This window comes from Phyllobates terribilis, unplaced genomic scaffold, assembly GCF_046119375.1.
Source record: "Phyllobates terribilis strain yellow unplaced genomic scaffold, ASM4611937v1 Scaffold_3__8_contigs__length_932513732, whole genome shotgun sequence".
NCBI lineage: Eukaryota > Metazoa > Chordata > Amphibia > Anura > Dendrobatidae > Phyllobates > Phyllobates terribilis.
This window is the reverse complement of record NW_027362763.1, coordinates 486,921,055-486,942,774: the sequence shown is the minus strand read 5'-3', so window position 1 is coordinate 486,942,774 and position 21,720 is coordinate 486,921,055. Positions and strand designations below refer to the sequence as shown.

General features: G+C 45.0%; 1 protein-coding gene across 3 annotated transcripts in view; it reads left to right on the top strand.

Annotated features, from left to right (window-relative positions):
• Positions 1 to 21,720, top strand: part of ROS1 (ROS proto-oncogene 1, receptor tyrosine kinase) — a 422,859-nt gene that overhangs the window by 16,252 nt on the left and 384,887 nt on the right. For all 3 annotated transcript variants that reach the window (XR_012318445.1, XM_073675912.1, XM_073675911.1), the window contains exons 2-5: positions 8,662 to 8,731; positions 11,298 to 11,446; positions 13,250 to 13,385; positions 18,798 to 19,005. Coding sequence is in view for 2 of the 3 variants with exons in the window: in XM_073675912.1 (XP_073532013.1) it covers positions 8,662 to 8,731; positions 11,298 to 11,446; positions 13,250 to 13,385; positions 18,798 to 19,005 (563 nt within the window). In the remaining variant the exon portion in view is untranslated. The remainder of the gene's footprint in view (positions 1 to 8,661; positions 8,732 to 11,297; positions 11,447 to 13,249; positions 13,386 to 18,797; positions 19,006 to 21,720) is intronic.

Genomic DNA, 21,720 nt, shown 5'->3' with positions numbered 1-21,720 from the left:
ACTGTGACCTCCACGTCTCTTCCACGGGGCATTGATATTGTCTTTTTATTCCACTGTAACCTCCACCACTCTTTCAAGAGGCATTAAAACAGTCTTGTTAAACCACTCTGAACTCCACAGCTCTTCCAAGGGGCATTGAAATGTTGTTTTAATTACCTCTAACTTCCACGACTCTTCCAACGTGCATTGCATTTCCTCCTAATTTTAGTCAGCTTTTGCTTTTCAATGCATAGGCGAACACTAAGGGAGACCCACTCCCCAATAATGGGTAGAAGGTTTTTAGTACGCTGTAATCCACCTTTGTTTCAAGGGGCATTGCAGTTCCTCATAATTTTTGGAAAACCTTCCATTCACTGCTTAGGCCAACAGTGTACAGGAGACCCACTTGCTATAAATGGAAAAAACGGTTTAGTTAAGGCCCTCTGACCTCCATGTCACTTCCAAGGGGCATTGGAGTGCCTCGAAATTTTTGGTAGGCATTGCACTCACTGTGTGCCCTATAACTGTGTAGCCAAACCGCTCCATTTGGTACAGAAACATATCCTACAAGACATGTGTGGTTGACTGGCCTGATATTGATGTGAATGGTTCCTGTTCCTCCTGCTCTTTCTCCTTTGCCACCACCTCATCCATCATTCATTACCTGAAGCTTTGTTTTAACGGGAGTCATAGAACTGGGATACTAGCAGGAAAACATCCAGCAATCCTCGGAGGAGGTAGGATATGCGCCAAAACGCTGACCACCTCAGTCCTAGCCGCTACTACATACATGCGCTTGCATTCCAAGGAACAGAAAGCTAAGGAGATGGATGGCCTCATGAACGTGAATAATTTACTCATTGTGTAGGAGGCCGACCACTGCTGCTGTCTACCTTCTGAACTTTGTGTTGAAGCCTGATTTACCCAGGACCCGCAATCCTCTATATCTGGAGGACGTGTTGCATCCCAGTGTCCAACTGTGTCCCGGCTTCCACAATATTAACCCAGTGTGAAGGCGTCAGTGTGATGGACCATCACTGGCCACATTCACTTGTCCACGTGTTTGTGGTTAGGCTGTCCTTCCCACTAAATGCACTGGGGAGGGCACAGGTAATGTTTTGGTATGCGCGCTCGTGTATAAGGTGCACCGGAACAAATAGGGGCGGCTGGGGACCTTTTATGGACACCCGGCCGCCCCCAGGCGGCTGGGGACCAAGAGTGGACACCCGGCCAACGGGCGGCTGGGGACTGAGCATGGATACCAGGCTGCCAGCGCAGCCATGACGTGGTGGCCATATTCCGCCTCCACATGCCTAAAAGGCCCAATTTCAAGTGCAAGCAAGCAAGCAGTATGGTATTGCAGCCTGGGGGTAGGTGGGTGGCAGGCTGCACACTTACGCTTGCATTCCAAGAAAACAAAGCAGATGCTAACTTCTATCATCATCATCATGATCCTCACCTTGGCACCCTCAACTCCCCTGATGGAGAAGCCAGGGCCCACCGGAGGAGTCTGGTTGTCTGGTGGGCTCATCCAATGCTGCTCTAAAGCAGGCCAGGCTAAGAAAAGTGTGAAGGAAGGTTCCCGAGACAAATAGTGGCGGCTGGGGACTGAGTATGGAGACCTCGCCGCCGACGCAGCCATGAGGTATTGGCCAGCTTCGGCCTCCTCCAAACTAAAAGGCCCCATTTCAAGTGCAAGCTAGAATTATAGTATTGCAGCCTGCGGGTGGGTGGGTGGTTGGCTGCATATTTGCGCTTGCATTGCAAGGAATGGGGGAGGTACAATTGAACACTGCCCTGGGACAAGGACTTGCACGGTGATAGTTGCAAGTCTGCATCTTCTGATGCGGCAAGGATCACTTCTGATGGGCACACTTTTAGGCAGTGACCTGGGTGTCAGAGATGCTTCCAGGGGTCTTCCCCATGCTGTTCCCATGTCTTTTCAGCACTGTATACATGTGTCATACAGCACATGGCCAGATATGGTTGTAAAATGTTAAAATGACATTTCCCGGTGAATGCATTTGTCACGGTTGAAAGTGTAACATACCTGGCGGCGTCCTTGCATGGTGGTCCATCTCCCACTGTGCAAGAGGGCGCACTTGATCTCCTGTCCAGAATGTCTCTCTGGCTTCTCTCCATGCTGTCTGTTTCTGCTGCTTAAGGGCGGCGCCCGATCACTTCCTGCCTTTTGTACCTGCTGTGGGTCACACCCCTTGTGCGTCCTCTGCCTATTGCTGTCTGTCACTTGGTATATAGCTCAGCAGCTCCCTTCTATCCCTGCCTGAGCATAGTGTTTCCTTCAGTGTGTGCTTGCACTCTGAAGGTGCCAGGTCCCGTCTCTTGTCTCCTGCTTTTTGTATCAGTTCCCGTGTCTGAACTGAGTCCTGTATGTCTCCTGCTTTGCGGTATCAGCTCCCGTGTCTGAACTGTGTCCTGTATGTCTCCTGCTTTGCGGTATCAGCTCCCGTGTCTGAACTGAGTCCTGTATGTCTCCTGCTTTGTGGTATCAGCTCCCGTGTCTGAACTGAGTCCTGTATGTCTCCTGCTTTGCGGTATCAGCTCCCGTGTCTGAACTGACTCCTTTCTGTGTCTGGTCTGTCCTGTCTGAACACGCTCCTTGCCTGTTCGTTCCGCCTTCTAGTGGCCGATTTCCTAGACCCGCTCCTGCGTCTGGTCTGTCCTGTCTGAACACGCTCCTTGCCTGTTCGTTCCGCCTCTCTGGGGGCCGTATTCCCAGACCCGCTCCTGTATCCCTCTGCAGTGTCGGTCTCCTCCGTTCACTCGGTTCCAGTCTGAACTCTCTCCTGTCCTTTACCTGTTTTTGCCTCTGTGTCCGTTCCCTTCCTTTTTCTGCAGAGTCTGAACTCGTACCTAACTCCTGCTTGTTGTCTCTGCAGGTACTGTGTGAGTATCTGGCTCTGTCTTTCCCTTCCTGTCTGTTCCGTGTGAACACAGCCCTGTCCTACCTGCTAGTGCCTCCCTGTCTGCACTCTAGCTGTGCTTGCCTTTACCCCCCTGCCTGCATACCCGCCTGCCTGCATACCAGTCATGCCTGCCTATACCCACCAGTCTGTGTGCCAGCCTACCAGCCTGTTCCTGTATTCACCTGTGTGGGTCAACAGCCGTGTCCGGGGTCTGTCCTGGAGTAGCACCTGGTCCCTCTGCTCGGTTCCTCCTTGGTGCACTGGCGTCGTATGCCGTCGTGCGACCCTGGTCGGATCGGGTGAATACTTAGTCACGCCCCTCCAGGCATTCACTCTCCGGCACGGTCCAGTGGAATCACTACCAATCACACGCACACGCCGCTTAGCCCGGGCGTGTGCATAACAGCATGCTCAGGCCATGGTTCCCGTTGAGCCCCACGGCCTTCGCTCTTTGAGAAGTTTTTCCAGCGAATACATGCATTAAAATAAAATAAATAAATTTTTTTTTCCCCCTTTAGCTGAGTTCCAGGCGAGTTACGCACCCGTCCAGATGGATCTATCAGCCCTCGTTCCTGCGGATCCGCCACGTTACTATGGGGATCCAAGACAGTGTCGTGCATTTGTGGAGCAATGCATGCTACACTTTAAGGCCGACCCTCTCTATTTTCCTTCCGATTGGGCTAAAGTGGCCTTTATGATTGACTACCTAGCGGGTGATGCCTTGAAATGGGTCACCCCCCTATGGGAAGCATGGGATCCTGTCATCCTTGACCTGCAGGCCTTCCTGGTGGCCTTTCGTATGGTCTTCGAGGACCCTAACTCTGAAGCCCCTGCTGAAGCTTCACTTCCCAATATCCCGGAGCAGCCCCGATGGGTAATGTGTGTGGGTAGCGCAATAGTCCTCCAGCCCAATGAGACTACTGCCCACCCAGAATCCTCACAGGGTGACTACGCTTTCCGGAATACTTCTCTCAACCTCAAGAGGCAGTCCAGACGTGCTAGACTTAGAGGCAAGCCGTCACGCCAGGGTCTGTCCTCCCTGAGACCTCCTGACCCCAACCTTGAAGTCCCTACTGAAGCTTCATCTCCCTGTATCCCGGAGAAACCCCAATGGGTAATGTGCGTGGGTAGTGCACCAGTTCTCCTGGCCGAAGAGACTTCTGCCCATCCAGACTCCACACAGGAGAACTTCCTGCACCCGGCATCAGATGCTTCTTTCTCTTTAACCGGTGTGCATGTCCAAGGATGCTCCAAAGTGGTAGTTACCTCCGAGTCTCTACACCCCTCCGACCAGGCGGAGGATCCCCTGTTGCCTCCTGAACCCTCCGGGATACCACTCGATGACAAATGGAGAGAGACTTCTCTACACCCGGTACTCAATACTTTGTCCGCTTCGTCCTGTGAGCCTGACAATGGGTACCCCAAAGTGGTAGTTACCTCCGAGTCTCTACACCCCTCCGACCAGGCGGAGGATCTCCAGTTGTCTCCTGAACCCTTCGGGGTGCTACCTGGTAGCGAAAGGACAGAGACTCTCCTATACTCTGTACCTGATACCTCGCTCGCTTCGTCCAATGAGTCCAACTTAGTGTACTCCGAAGCAGAGGTTACTCCTGAGTCTCTACACCCCTCCGACCAGGCGGAGGACCTCCAGTTGTGTTCAGAATCCTTCGGGGTGCCACCTGGTGGTGAATGGACAGAGACTTTCCTATATCCTGGATCTGATACCTCGCTTGCTTCGTCCAGTGAGTCCGACCTAGTGTACTCTGAAGCAGAGGTTACCCGTGAGTCTCTACACCCCTCTGACCAGGCGGAGGACCGCCAGCTGTCTCCAGAACCCTTCGGGGTGCCACCTGGTGGTGAATGGACAGAGACTTTCCTATACTCGGTACCCGATACCTCGCCTGCTTCCTCCAGTGAGTCCGACCTAGTGTACTCTGAAGCAGAGGTTACCCGTGAGTCTCTACACCCCTCTGACCAGGCGGAGGTCCGCCAGCTGTCTCCAGAACCCTTCGGGGTGCCACCTGGTGGTGAATGGACAGAGACTTTCCTATACTCGGTACCCGATACCTCGCCTGCTTCCTCCAGTGAGTCCGACCTAGTGTACTCTGAAGCAGTTGTTTTCTCTGAGCCTCTGCACTCTTCTGACCCGGCGGAGGACCTCCAGTTGTTTCCTGAATCCTCCGGGATATCACCAGATAACAAAGAGACAGTGACTTTTCCTCATTATGTACCTGATAACCCGTCTATTTCTTCCTGTGAGCTTGACAAGATGTACCTCGAAGCAGAGATTACCCTTAAGTCTCTGTCCCCCTCCAACCCAGTGAACGACTGGCCCTCGAATTCCCTGCGGAAGATTCTGGCAGGCCTGAAGAAGAGGGGGCGTAAGGGGGGAGGTACTGTAACATACCTGGCGGCGTCCTTGCATGGTGGTCCATCTCCCACTGTGCAAGAGGGCGCACTTGATCTCCTGTCCAGAATGTCTCTCTGGCTTCTCTCCATGCTGTCTGTTTCTGCTGCTTAAGGGCGGCGCCCGATCACTTCCTGCCTTTTGTACCTGCTGTGGGTCACACCCCTTGTGCGTCCTCTGCCTATTGCTGTCTGTCACTTGGTATATAGCTCAGCAGCTCCCTTCTATCCCTGCCTGAGCATAGTGTTTCCTTCAGTGTGTGCTTGCACTCTGAAGGTGCCAGGTCCCGTCTCTTGTCTCCTGCTTTTTGTATCAGTTCCCGTGTCTGAACTGAGTCCTGTATGTCTCCTGCTTTGCGGTATCAGCTCCCGTGTCTGAACTGTGTCCTGTATGTCTCCTGCTTTGCGGTATCAGCTCCCGTGTCTGAACTGAGTCCTGTATGTCTCCTGCTTTGCGGTATCAGCTCCCGTGTCTGAACTGAGTCCTGTATGTCTCCTGCTTTGCGGTATCAGCTCCCGTGTCTGAACTGACTCCTTTCTGTGTCTGGTCTGTCCTGTCTGAACACGCTCCTTGCCTGTTCGTTCCGCCTTCTAGTGGCCGATTTCCTAGACCCGCTCCTGCGTCTGGTCTGTCCTGTCTGAACACGCTCCTTGCCTGTTCGTTCCGCCTCTCTGGGGGCCGTATTCCCAGACCCGCTCCTGTATCCCTCTGCAGTGTCGGTCTCCTCCGTTCACTCGGTTCCAGTCTGAACTCTCTCCTGTCCTTTACCTGTTTTTGCCTCTGTGTCCGTTCCCTTCCTTTTTCTGCAGAGTCTGAACTCGTACCTAACTCCTGCTTGTTGTCTCTGCAGGTACTGTGTGAGTATCTGGCTCTGTCTTTCCCTTCCTGTCTGTTCCGTGTGAACAGAGCCCTGTCCTACCTGCTAGTGCCTCCCTGTCTGCACTCTAGCTGTGCTTGCCTTTACCCCCCTGCCTGCATACCCGCCTGCCTGCATACCAGTCGTGCCTGCCTATACCCACCAGTCTGTGTGCCAGCCTACCAGCCTGTTCCTGTATTCCCCTGTGTGGGTCAACAGCCGTGTCCGGGGTCTGTCCTGGAGTAGCACCTGGTCCCTCTGCTCGGTTCCTCCTTGGTGCACTGGCGTCGTATGCCGTCGTGCGACCCTGGTCGGATCGGGTGAATACTTAGTCACGCCCCTCCAGGCATTCACTCTCCGGCACGGTCCAGTGGAATCACTACCAATCACACGCACACGCCGCTTAGCCCGGGCGTGTGCATAACAGAAAGCAATACAAAAGTGCAAAAACGCATAAAAAATGCTACTTGTGAACATAGCCCAAGGTGTGGAGGAGTATTTTTGTTTTTGGTTATTTATTTTACCTTATACACAAGTCTTTACCCTGGAAAGGATGTTCCTTAACATATTTCACAGGAAAACAGTTTGTTTCGTTTTTGAACGTTTTATTGTGAGCCCATAAAAGTGGCTTAATACCTCTGACCACGTTGTTGACAGCAGTGACCTGGGGGTCAGAAATGCTTCCTGGGGCGATGCCCATGCTGTCCCCATGTCTTTTGAGCACTGTCACTATCGTTTTGGACACTTTTTAGGCTTTCTACAGCCGGCCGGGGGTGCCGCCGCAAAAATGCTCGGGTCTCCCATAGAGTAACATTGGGCTCGTTGCTTGGGTCGAGCACCCGAGTATCACGGCGAGCTCGGCCCAAGCTTCGAGCACCCGAGCATTTTAGTGATCGCTCAACACTAATAATAACTAATAATTTGTATAAAAAAGCAGCAAAAAAGAAACCGCTGCAAATATGCAACTTGTGAACTGAAGTGACTGATGGAACCTGGAAACAGTCAAATGAGCACGTCCAGCTGTTTCCCTACCATGCGCTTCAATGTTTGTAGATACATCAACACTAAGAATTTGTGGGAGATTGAGCAGTTTATTTGGGACATACAGTAACCTTTATTATCCTAAACTCATGTTTATCATCACAACAGAGGATTAAAGGAGAAAACAGACACAGATAATGCAGTACTATGTGACCTCTGGTTTAACAAACTCTAACAATTGACACAGCACCATCTGCCATGTGATCAACACAGTTCCTCCACAGTATAAGCCTGCAGCTATTGTATCCTCCAAGGGGCACTTTGTAGGAATCATACTATTGGGGAAATGCTACCAACTAAAGTTACTTTGCTTTTGTCATTACCTATGTGCTATGATGTCTCTATGTTATGCCAGTCCAAAAATATCACTGCCTGTTATTTCTGCAGTGTGGCATCACTAGGTATATTAACCTCAAACTGTGACTTCACAACTTTTACTATGCCTATGATAAGATACCATAGTGTACATTATAATATTCTGCTACACCACTGTAATATTTTTTTCTGTGCAGTGGCTTCACTGTTTCATTTTCAGGGTTTTAAAGGGAAGCTACCATCAGAAAATGACCTATTGTCTAAATCAGATTTTTTCTTGTTACATGTATTTTTTTAATATTTGGCAGGGTTTTCTTTTTTACATATCACAATGTTTAGTGAAAGTAAAAAATAGAGATCTTGCAATTTTCATACTGGATTTTTTTTTAGACTCTAACTTCCTGTTGTTTCAGGAAACAATACATGTACATAGCCACAATGGTCAATGCTGACCCTACCTTTTATATTTAAGTGTCTAATGAGCCTGTGCACATGTCATAATGAAGGAAGGGGGAGCAGGGTCAGATATGAAATTACCTATTGGTGGATCCTCTGTTATAATAGTGATGTTACCGGTCATTGTAATTCTGACTTTGATGATATGGAGCCTTGCTGAAAACTCTCCCAGAAAGGACTGGAAGTATCTGCCTATAAAAGCCCCAGTGGCCAGTGTGAAATTTGCAAGATTACTAATTTTAAAAATACATTCTTTAAAATACATATAGCACAAAAACCTGATTTAAACAATTTTGTACTGTGGGAAACGGAACTAATGCCTGAGATGACCCAGCTGTACCGATTTTGCATCGAAACCAAGGAAAGACATAATATGCTTCTGCCAACAATGAACATTATGACTCCAGTGTGCCAGATTGGCTGAATAGTCTCTATGTAGTTAAACATAATGGAAAGACATTAGGGGAGATTTACTGATGTAATTATGCCAGTCTAATTAATTGGGTAATTTAAAGGGGAACATGATTTTCTGCTTAAAGATACTGATTAAAGATAAATTCATTAGCTTTATTTTCCTTCATTCAGTTGGTGAAAAAAGTGCATAATTTGCTGTGAACCCCTCCTCTGCACAATCATGTCCTTTCATTTCTAATGTATTTTAATATATAATTATATTTCAGATTATACCCTGTGACATACAATGTCATTATCTAAATGAGTCTACCAGCAGCAAACCAGACTATTTAGAAGGTATGTACATTTGAGGATCAGATACCTTATCACTATATTCATTGTTTCTGGCTTTATTCATTTCCTTCTTGGAAACGGGCAAATAGACAGCTATGTAGTAAAGCAGTGCAAATAAAACAATAGGTTAATATGCAACAAAAGAGGAAATCCAGATCTCTGTACCGATACAGGTGTTTGCCTTGGGTAATTAAAGTATATTTCATGTACAATGTTTTAAGACTGATACATACTTTGATTTTCACAAAGTTTCAGCTGACAATATCTGTAAAGCGCTGAGGAATATGATGGTGCTATATAAGTAAGCATAATAAATAATAATAATAAGAATAATAAATAGCTCAGGAAAAATTGTTAATGAAAACAATGCATCTGATATTACTCTGTCATGCAAATTGAATTATAAGAGCAGACTGGTTGCTTTAACCCCTTTGCGACCTTGGGATTTTCCGTTTTTGCATTTTCATTTTTTGCTCCCCTTGTTCTCGGAGCCATAGCGTTTTTATTTTTTGGTCAATATGGCCATGTGAGGGCTTTTTGTTTGTGGGATGAGTTGTACTTTTAAACGCCATTACTAGTTTTACCATATCGTGTACTGGAAAGCAGGAAAAAAATTCCAAGTTCTGTGAAATTGCAAAAAAATGCAATTCCACAGTTGTTTTTTTTCTTTTTTTCTTTCCACGTTCACTGGATACTAAAATTGACCTACCATTATTATTCCTCAGGTCATTACGAGTCCGTAGACACCAAACATGTATAGGTTCTTTTTTATTTAAGTTGTGAAAAAAATCCATAGTTTGCTAAAAAAAAAAAAAAAAAAATGGTGCCATTTTCCGAGACCCGTAGCGTCTCCATTTTTCAGGATTTGGGGCTGGGTGAGGGCTTATTTTTTCCATGCCGGGATGACGTTTTTATTCATACCATTTTGGGGTAGATACAATGTTTTGATCGCCCGTTATTGCATTTTATTGCAATTTTGCGGCGACCAAAAAACATAATTCTGGCGTTTGGATTTTTTTTCTTGTTACGCCGTTTACTGATCGGATTAATTCTTTTTTTACATTGATAAATCAAGCGATTCTGAATCCGGCGGTACCAAATATGTTTATGTGAGGTTTATTTTTCATTATTTTATTTTGAATGGGGCAAAAGGGGGGTGATTTAAACATTTATATTTTCTTAATTTTTTTAAATATTTTTAAAAACATTTTTTTAAACTTTTTGCATGCTTCAATAGTCTCCTTAGGAGACTAGAAGCAGCAACTGTCTGATTGCCTCTGCTACATAGAGGTGATGAACAGATTACCTCTATGTAGCAGAAATGCTCCTGTCGACCACTAGGTGGCGCTCATAGCTATCTTTACATGAGAACCACTGGGGTCTGCTGCAGACCCAGGGTTGTCATGCCCACCCATCGGTGACCAACGATCACGTGACGGGGTCACCGATGGGCAGGGTAGGTGATGCGCTTCCGGCGCAGCGATGTTAAATGCCGCTGTCAGAGATTAACAGCGTCATTTAACATGTTAACAGCCGCCGGTGGATCGCGATGAAATGCTTATAATTGTACATCAATAACTATAGAAACTTCTAAACAAAGATCTAAAAACACTGAAGCAGCAAACTCAGTAAAAAACAAAATTTGTGTCAGCCTCAATACTTTTGGCACGACTGTGTGTGTTTGTGACTACATAATAATAATTTGCACTGAAATTGCAAACATTAGATATTATAGGTATTTTTCTAGCCTGCGCCTGACAGTCACATTGTATGTGAACTCGTTAGAACCGATATTGTATGTGACGGAGGGTTAAGTTTCCGGTCTTGACGCTTTGATGTCTTCTTTGGTCTACCAATATGTTTGCCTTTAACAACCTTCCCATGTTGTTTGTATTTGGTCCAGATTTTAGACACAGCAGACTTATGAACAACCAACATCTTTTGCAACATTGCGTGATGATGTACCTTCTTTTAAGAGTTTGATAATCCTCTCCTTTGTTTCAATTGACATCTCTCGTGTTGGAGCCATGATTCATGTCGGTCCACTTGGTGCAACAGCTTTCCAGGGTGTGATCACTCCTTTTTAGATGCAGACTAACGAGCAGATCTAATTTGATGCAGGTGTTAGTTTTGGAAATGAAAATTTACAGGGTGATTCCATAATTTTTTCCTCAGAATTGAGTGATTCCACAGTTTTTTCCCTCTGCTTGGACTGAAAAAAATTACCCTTACTGAGTACCACATTTTTAATCTTGACTTCTTTTAGTGTTTCTTAAAGCCCTAAAGTTGCCATTTGAAATGACTTTAGTTTTGTGCCATGTCTGTGATCTGCTTTTTTTTTTAACAACATTAAACAACTGAATGAACATCCTCCGAGCCCGGTGATTCCATAATTTTTGCCAGGGGTTGTATATGTAAAGGCCATATGCACAGATCTTTATTATACACTGGCATGGACCTGTCATTGGCTTATACTGGTCCTGATTTAAATGAATGGAACTAATCTTCAGAAATTTCTGCAACTAAATCTGCTACATAATATACTCAAAATGACTTTTATTATTTACAGACTGTATTGCTGTGCCAACACCTCCTTTTGTGTCTTCTATTGGGTCACATAATTTAACATTAAAGTGGAATCCAGCAAATATATCTGAAACAACATATATGGTCCAGATAAAATATGTGAGTGTTCCAAGTGAATGGGAAAATACCCAGGTGAGATATATCTACAAGCACATGAAAGTCTGCAAAGCAGTAGATAAAAATTGTAAAATTAAGTTCATTGCTTGCTGCCACTCTGGTGCAGTTCAAGTTTTTAAACCAACTTGTACAAATACTTTTTTTAGCCAACTGGTTGATCTGAATGGCTCTTATCAGTGTGGGAAGAGAAATAGAGGGATTTTTCAGCTTCAGAAAACTAAAGGGATTGTCTGGTACTTTTTTTAAGTTGCCCAATGTATTCAGCATGTGGACATAAGTATCTCTGTAAATACCTTGTGTTGCAGATAATGCCAGTGAGTGGCGCTATCACTGGCCGCTCACAGGCATCATGTGACCCCCGGCTGCAGTCGGCTCTGACATCCGCTGACGTCACGACAAGTCCAGGCTGCAGCCGAGGGTCCCTCTTCCGCATTCCACCGGTGGCTGCTGGGTTGTGGGCGGGGTTATTCCCCTGCGTCACACCCGCATTCCACCGCGCGCTCTGCCTCTCCCCATTGAGTGGGAAAGCGCGCGGTGGGAAAGCGCGGGGTAAATAACCCCACCCACAACCCAGCAGCCACCGCGGGGACCCCAGCGCTGAGTCATGTCTCACTTGTCGTGACATCAGCACAGGGTCACGCGATGCCTGTGAGCGGCCACCGATATCGCCGCTCACAGGCATTATCAGCAATAGAAGGTATTTACAAATATACTTATGCCCATATGCTGAATACATTTGGCAATTTAAAAAAAGTACTGGACAACTTCTTTAAGTTGTTAGGTCAATTGTCTGATTCTTAGGAAAACAAGCAAAATGTTAAATTGTTAAAAATGCTTGATTTTTTTTGTAACTTTTTTTTTTTATGTTAGGCCACGGCCCCACTATTAGTATTTGGTCAGTATTTTTTCTCAGGAGTGGGAGTCAAAACCAGGTGAGGAACAATCAGAGAAAAGATATAATAGAAACAAGTCACCAATTCTGTATTTATCACCCACTCCTGGTTTTGGCTCCCACTCCTGAGAAAAAATACTGACCAAATACTGACAAAATACTGATAGTGGGGCCGTGGCCTTAATGCTAGAGTGGTGCTAATAATCTAAGTTCCTGCTTCTAGCATTATACTTACCAGCAGCCGACTTCTGTTATCGGCTCAACTCTGGTCATCTTCTGCAGTGAGTGACCTGCTGGATCGCTCTATTGTTTGTTGGATTAACCAGTGGTCACTTCTCAATGTAAGTCTGAGAGCCAGAATGAGGCTCTCAAGGAATTCCACCAAGAGGTTGTGACCATTACCTCTGACTTCCCGTCACAAGATTGTATCATGAGACTAGAGCGGCGCTGGGAACAGCTGTAGACTGTGGCTGGTAAGTATAATACTAGGGTCAATTAGTAGCCCCACTCCAGCACTGAGATTAAAAAAAAAAATCAGTAGAGTGGTGCTTTAATGGGGGTCTGTCAGCATAACATGACGTTCAAACCAAGCACATGCTCTCAGTACACCCTTGACATAACCAAGATGTTCAATTCACCTTTCCACCTACTTTTTTATAGTTCAATCTTCCTTCCCACTTTTACTTGCTCTGGTAAAGTCAAAGCTGTTAAAAGATGAAGAGGAGGATGTAGGTAGACAGTAAAAAGTAGGTGGTAAGGTGTACTGAACTTCTAAACCACATCAGGGATGCACCGAAGCCAGGCTTGCTTTGATTAGTCATTCTGTGTTGACAGACTCCTGTTAATATAAAGCCGAATCTTAAACCTTTTAAAGATCAGTTGAAATTGGATGGAACCCCCTAACTTTTCTTCTCTTTAAAATACAGCCAGTAACCAAGCCTTCATATACCATAAGTAACCTACAACCGTACACAGAGTATTTGTTCCGAGTCATATGGATTATTTGTCATCTACAATTCTATTCTCAACCTAGCCCAACCTATAGGACCCTCGCATCTGGAGGTAAGAAACTTCAACATTGAGATCACTTTTGTGCTTTCTTCAACTTTTTAAGTAGATTTATAAAAATTGCACAGACATAATGGAGAAGCAGTGCTGTATAAAAAGATGCTGGGAAAGAGGTGACTGACCACTAGTATGTCTACTGTTACTGCCCTGAATGTTTGTACTATGAACTTAAAGATGAACTTTCACTTGATGCACATATGTAATTTTTTTGTGTGGTGTAAATGCCCTGTAGTCTTTAATTTGAGGATGGTTTTCTTTTCTTCCTGCACCTCTCCGTTCCAGAGATATGCCCCCTTTACCCTTTAAATAAAACTAGTCTTTTCAACCAAGAGGGCATGGTCCTTAAAAAGACTCTTCTAGAGAAGAGTTGAAGACCACGTCCACTTGTTTGAAAAGGCTAGATCATATACAGGAAAGAGAATGACAAATCTCAGGAATGGGGAGGCACAGGAACAACAGAAAAACAATGTCAGATTGAGTAGAATAGTGGCAATTATGCCAGGTAAAAAAATTACCTATGTATGAGAAGTGACAGGTGATAATACTAGATTACCATGCTTCTAGGTCTACACATTATTATTATTTTAGACCAGGAGGCTTAGATCTTTTTACATTTAGTTTCTTTCATTTATGCACTAAGATATATGCATAATTGAAATTAGATTGCACAGGGATTCACTTCAGCTTTCATATTAGCAAATCTACCTTGTGATCGAAAAATATGGTAATAAATAGTGAGAAACACAGTAATATAATTTTATAGCTAGGTACATTTAGGAACTTTATGAGGGTGATGTCTCATGAAGGTGCCCTATTAAGGTATATAGATAACTTAGATTTGGGTCGGCCATAAGAAGCAGAATAAGATTATGTTGTTTCTGATAGACTCAAATGGTCCTTGTAGCACATGGATGGCCATTTATCTATAATACCATACCACTTTTTATAAATGGCCGCCAGGATGAGCATGCACTCTAATCGCCATTGGGAAATTTCTCCCTGGAATGCTGGATTTGAAAGCAATACTCCCGGTTTGTGCACCTCTGCGCATGTGACTCGCCCCCTGGGCCGCGGGGCACTTGGAGCCGGGCAAGAGGGAGACGATGGGGGTAGTAGTGGCAACCCGGTCCGTGGCTCAGGGTGGTCAGACCAGTGGTAGTCCCTTTATAAGTTTTAAGTGATGTCCGACTACGCCACCCGTGGATTGTGGTGATTATGAACCGCCGCTGCAAGGTAATCCCCTGAGGCTGGTGGTGTGTGCAGCTGAGATTGTATAACTCCCCACGGGAAGAGTGTAGCCCCAGGGCAGTGCAGGGGATGGTGAGGATGATGGTGAGGAGAGTCCCGGTACCGTTAGTGCTGGAGGAGCAAGGAACACACAAACAACGTACTGCAGTCTGATGCCTTTTACTCGCAGTTCATATGCTCCGGGTAACTTCTGTACAGGCAATGACCGCCCAAGCCGTGCTGCGTCCACCAGGTGAGGGGCTCGGTCAACCCCCAGGCAATTCCGGAGTAGGGCACAGGACTCCCTTCTATCCTTTCTCTGGCCTGCCTCACCAGTGACCCACTTTTGTCCAGCTGCCGCGGATCTGCGCGGATAAACGTGGGCCCCATTTCCCGCTGTCCTATATGGTGCCTTCCTAGCAGGTTTGTTGAGGTGTCGCACCAATAAATGGTCACGACCTCCGGTCTTTGGCTGAGGGTAGTTTCTCCTCCACCAACTTGGGATCCGGTACTCTTAATCTGCCTGACCCTTCACCCGGTATTCTCATGGGTTCTTAGGGTCCCTTCCACCTTCTTGTTCCTGAGCCCTTCTGTTTCTCTCTCTCTCTTCTCCTTCTTTCCTGTTCCTTCTCTTCCTCCTTTCTCAGCCTCTTCTCTAGGCCCACTCCTGAGCAGAGCTCCTACAGAGCCTCTGCTCCCTGTCTTCTTCTCTGACTGAACAGACTGACCGAACGACTGACCCTGATATAAGATGGTGCCCACCTTTTATACTTCCCTTAGTGTGTGAGCTCAGGTGACCAGCAACCAATGAGCTCCTATCTACGCTCAGGAACCGTCCCCTCTTGCTCCTACATCACCGGGTTTTCCTCCCCCTCCCCACTCCAGCCAGGGACATGGTCTGTCGTGCCTGCATTACTGTCTAATGGGAGCACCGTTGAACTGTCCCCCGGAAATGGGGTGTGTGTGATGTATGCAGCTACCCGAGCCCTGGTCCATACTCCATCCTTACCCGGGAGTGGAATATCACACCTCTGGCAGAGGTGCAATACCCCTGTCGTGGCCGAGCCCTCGGGGCGCTACACATGCACTCAAGGAAAGTCAACCATTATTTGCTCTCCTATATATACTAGGCAGGGCACTCACCTTATTACTCCCCTTGATAAAGCACATGCGAAACCACATTGGGGACTCCGACTGGACTTTGCACTTGCACTTTATCATCATAGGTAAACTGTCTATATAATTCACCTTTATGCTTCTTGCCTTATCTTTGTTCACTAGCTATTATTGGACTACCCCTGGGCTGTGCATTACATTCACACTATGGGCATGATTTCCATGTGATCTACTGTTTGCTATTTCATAATAGTTTATTAGTTACTATGTCATAGACCTGCATTGATCTTTTTTCTCTGTCATTGTTACTTTCCTTTGTACCTTATTTAGTACTCTGCTCTGTATTTTTGACTGTGTGACCATACATTTTCTAATTACAAGTGACACATTAACTGTTATCCATTTGATATAATCTTGCAATTTTCTTGGATTTCTCTTGGATCTTTCTCTGGCAAACCTCTTTTATTCTTTGTTCTCATTGTTATTACCAATCACGTGAATAACATTTTGTATTTATTACCATATGAATATAGATTTCAGTCTGTGTGACATATGTAGGTTTTATATTTAGAGTGTATTCTGTATGATCCTTTATTAGGTAAGGGGGATCATGAGGTTCTTTTGACAACATGCTTCCAACCAAAATAATATATCTATGTTCTGTGAATATTATCAGAATAAGATTGTGTTGTTTCTGGTGGAATCAAATGGTCCTTGTAATACATGAATTGGCATCTGTCTGTAATAGGACATTTGCCCCATAATGGGCAAAATAATTGTCTGGCTGGCCACAACTTCTTGTAGATAGATCAGCTGCTTTCCAAGAGTGCCAGAAAAAGAAGTCCTAGAAATTGCCAAATCTACTGCATTCTGTAAGGTCTCTGATGAAACACCCTCTTAAAGCAAGTCCGTCAGCACAGAATGACTGTTAAAACCAAGTACAGGCACTCGGTGCTTCATGGCGGCCAACCATTTATATACACCTTCCCACCTGCTTGATTTCCATCCATCTCCTTCCTTCTCTGGCTCTATGAAGTCAGAGCTGTCAATCAAAAAAGAGAGGGAGGAGATAAAGAGAAAACAAGAAGGGGTGAAGGTTCGCCGAGGGCATGTACTTGGTGTGAACAGTCATTCTGCGCTGACTGACTCCCTTTAAAAGAAACGAGTATTGGCTTATAGTTGGACCATTTTAATCCCTTCCCAACATATGACGTACTGGTACGTCACATGTCGGCTCCCTGTATTTGATATATGCTCAGGAACTAAAACGTAAAAACGAGAAATCTCCATGTTGGGAAAGGGTTAAATGAACATATTTCTAAGTAAGGCATTTTTTTCTAAACAAATAATACAGTGGTGGCCAAAAGTATTGGCACCCCTGCAATTCTGTCAGATAATACTCAGTTTCTTCCTGAAAATGATGGCAATCACAAATTCTTTGGTATTATTATCTTCATTTAATTTGCTTGCAAGGAAAAAACACAAAAGAGAATGAAGCAAAAATCAAATCATTGATCATTTCACACAAAACTCCAAAAATGGGCCAGACAAAAGTATTGGCACCCTCAGCCTAATACTTGGTTGCACAACCTTTAGCCAAAATAACTGCGAACAACCGCTTCCGGTAACCATCAATGAGTTTCTTACAATGCTCTGCTGGAATTGTAGACCATTCTTCTTTGGCAAACTGCTCCAGGTCCCTGATATTTGAAGGGTGCCTTCTCCAAACTGCCATTTTGAGATCTCTCCACAGGTGTTCTATGGGATTCAGGTCTGGACTCATTGCTGGCCACCTTAGAAGTCTCCAGTGCTTTCTCTTAAACCATTTTATAGTGCTTTTGGAAGTGTGTTTTGGGTCATTGTCCTGCTGAAAGACCCATGACCTCTGAGGGAGACCCAGCTTTCTCACACTGGGCCCTACATTATGCTGAAAAATTTGTTGGTAGTCTTCAGACTTCATAATGCCATGGACACGGTCAAGCAGTCCAGTGCCAGAGGCAGCAAAGCAACCCCAAAACATCAGGGAATCTCCGCCATGTTTGACTGTAGGGACCATTTCTTTGAATGCCTCTTTTTTTTTCCTGTACACTCTATGTTGATGCTTTTCCCCAAAAAGCTCTACTTTTGTCTCATCTGACCAGAGAACATTCTTCCAAAACGTTTTAGGCTTTCTCAGGTAAGTTTTGGCAAACTCCAGCCTGGCTTTTTTATGTCTCGGGGTAAGAAGTGGGGTCTTCCTGGGTATCCTACTATACAGTCCCTTTTCATTCAGACGCCGATGGATAGTACGGGTTGACACTGTTGTACCCTTGGACTGCAGGGCAGCTTGAACTTGTTTGGATGTTAGTCGAGGTTCTTTATCCACCATCCGCACAATCTTGCGTTGAAATCTCTCGTCAATTTTTCTTTTCCGCCCACATCTAGGGAGGTTAGCCACAGTGCCATGGGCTTTAAACTTCTTGATGACACTGTGCACGGAAGACACAGGAACATTCAGGTCTTTGGAGATGAACTTGTAGCCTTGAGATTGCTCATGCTTCCTCACAATTTGGTTTCTCAAGTCCTCAGACAGTTCTTTGGTCTTCTTTCTTTTCTCCATGCTCAATGTGGTACACACAAGGACACAGGACAGAGGTTGAGTCAACTTTAATCCATGTTAACTGGCTGCAAGTGTGATTTAGTTATTGCTAACACCTGTTAGGTGCCACAGGTAAGTTACAGGTGCTGTTAATTACACGAATTAGAGAAGCATCACATGATTTTTCAAACAGTGGCAATACTTTTGTCCACCCCCTTTTTTAGGTTTGGTGTGGAATTATATCCAATTTGTCTTTAGGACAATTCTTTTTGTGTTTTTTCATTGAAGACAAATTAAATGAAGATAATAATACCAAATAATTTGTGATTGCAATCATTTACAGGAAGAAACTGAGTATTATCTGACAGAATTGCAGGGATGCCAATACTTTTGGCCACCACTGTATACTAATTAGTCGATTAGAGAGGGTAGGATATTTAATATTACTTTTGCCTTTATTTATATGATGTCTTTGCATTTTTCAGTTCCTGCCTCCGCACCCCGAATTGAAAGACTTGATAGTTTTAGCAGCAACACAATAGAGGTCAGCTGGCTTCCTCCACTTTCCCCAAATGGACCTATTGTTGGATATAATCTGAAACTGTCTACTGATGGTGAAATACCAAACCATATTTCAGTGGTTCAAAAGCAACATTTTCAATTTTATGGTACAAAGCCAACAACAGCTTACAGGTAAGATATAGCTATGAACCAAATGAGAGCAAATGTCAATGAACAGAAATCACTAATTTTATAGGCTTTATGCTGATTATAGAGACAAAACTAAATTAAGGTAGTGTTGCTATCACTATTTTTATATAATAATAATAATAGAAAATTTGGGGGGGGGGTGTTATTACATAATTTTTCATTTATATGGACCAAATTGAAACAGTAAATAAATCAGAGCGGGCACCATAGTGAATATCAAAATAGGCTACCTATTCTGGCATTGGGTTTTGCTACCCTATACTAATGGGCATGGTGTTTGTTTACATTTCATACCCTTTGTATCACCTTCTGAGCAATTCTACACCATTTTTTTAACAATATGACACTGAGGAGGGGAGTCCTGTAGTTTCTTAATTCTTGGTAGTATTAACAGGCACGCTGATGCCACAGCGCAGACAATGAGTAAACAGTGATACTTAAACCAACAGCTATTTATTCGATTAACACAATCAAAGGGGTGCGTTCGGCACAATATCATGGGATAACACAAACGGTGAAAATGAAAGAAGTTATGTTACAAGAAAAATACAGTAATGAAGATGAACATGATAATAACACAATGTTATTTACACACTATCATTCTATTATTACCATAAAATAAGTGTTCTAGTCAGTGATGTCTAAGACCACGGCCCCACTATCAGTATTTGGTCAGTATTTTTTCTCAGGAGTGGGAGCCAAAACCAGGAGTGGGTGATAAATACAGAATTGGTGACTTGTTTCTATTATACCTTTTCACTGATTGTTCCTCACCTGGTTTTAGCTCCCTCTCCTGAGAAAAAAATACTGACCGAATACTGACCAAATACTGATAATGGGGCTGTAGACTTAGTCCTAATACCCCATCCCATAGGGCGTCACTGTCACTACTGGGCCTGTCACCGTCATCACTCTCTAGGCAACACAAAATGTCACACAGGTCCTAACGGGGGTTGACAATACTACCCGCTAGTCCGCAAGTCCCAGGTTGGTGAGTTACTCGGCCCACTGGCTGCCTTTGTTCCCTGAAGCACGGCCTTGGTCCCCACTTTGTACTGTACGTCTACACTGGAAGCGACGACTCACACGAATGTTCCTCTGCTGCGGCCTAGTCATCTCTCTCTCAGCTCTGATTCTGCTCACTCGGCTCAGCTGTCCCAACTCTGGTCTCTCTCAGGTCTTAACTCAGGTCTGATCTCTCTCTGGTCTTCACTCGGGTCTGGTCTCTCTCTGATCTTCACTCGGGTCTGGTCGCTCGGGTGTCTCTCATAATGGCAGCTATAAGCCAGCTCACTAAGCGCACGTCTGTCCTACTACAGGTTGTGCGTCAACTCCTCCCCTTCATTGCCCTTCTGGGCCTTTTATAATTACTAACTGTGCCACAACTATCATATGACCTGGTGTCTCCTCCAATCTGTTCCCCGAGGGAACATACACTTCACTCTTCAGCTTCTGTTAATGCAATTCTTTCTGCTTTCACTTTCTCTTTCACCTTTGACCAGAACATGGCGGTGTTCGCTTGCAGACACTCTGTTAGGCATTAACTGTGTGCGTTGTCTCACTGGCCATATCCTTTACAGTAGCAAAAGTACTAAGACCCTCAAATCAATTAAAGGGTGCTATAGAAGCTGCATTTGCTAACAGGATCCATCCAGGTCCAACAAGGCCGGTGTGGGTGAATTAGGAAGAGTGAATCTATTGAGCATGTTTTGGGTGGGATAACAAAATCTCTTTTCCTGATTGAGAGATACTTAGTCCAAAAATGCACATTTTTGTACCACACATTCCGAATGAGACAGTTTTGCATTGAGTTCATTCTCTGTTGTGATAAAAGTCACCTAACATATTTCTTACTCTCAGTTAAATTTAACTTCAGATCATTTTCTAAATGTCTTGCTTATATCAGGTTAAACAACAAAACCATAGTCACAGATGTATAATGCCTGGATAAAGTTGGCAAATAGATTTCATTTCAAGAGAAAAGGTAATTTACTTAAAGGAAACCTGTTATAAACTTCTACACCCCTAAACCATTTACATGTCTAAGCTGATATCTTTAAGACCCCAAAGTGATGCTCCAGTAGTGATAAATCGTGTTGTGGTGCTCTGTATATATGTATCTGGCAGGGCATTAGGGGGTGATCTTGCACTGCCAGCTCCTCAGCCCCCGCTGTATTCTCTCCCTAGCACCACTCTCCTCTGGTTGATTGACAAGTCGTGGCCTCTGATACATGGCAGGGTATACAGGGTGAGGCTGAGGAGCTGTAAGGGCATCATCATGCCCCAAAGCTATGACCGATACATATATAAAGAACCACAAAACACAATTTCTTGCTGCTGGATCATTGCTTTGGGGTCATAATGGGAACAATGTGCTTATTTTTTAAAGAGCTATTGTCACACAGACACTGTTCATAGTCACCTGGCAGCTCCATAAAGGCAACCACAAACAAGCTTGGCACAAGCTACTCCATTTCCCAGAGCCCAGGGGTTGCCCTGGTCTTCACCCTTTAAACCCTGTACATGGATCTGGAGTTACACAGGGGACCCTGGGCAAGGGTCACAGAGTCAGCTGCTGTTCGGTGGCGCAAGCTGACAAGAAGTATAGTCAGATTGCCGGGTCAGATCCAGGAGGAACAAAATCGTGAGACAAGAGGATAGTCAAAATTCATGCCGAGGTCAGAATACAGGAGGAAT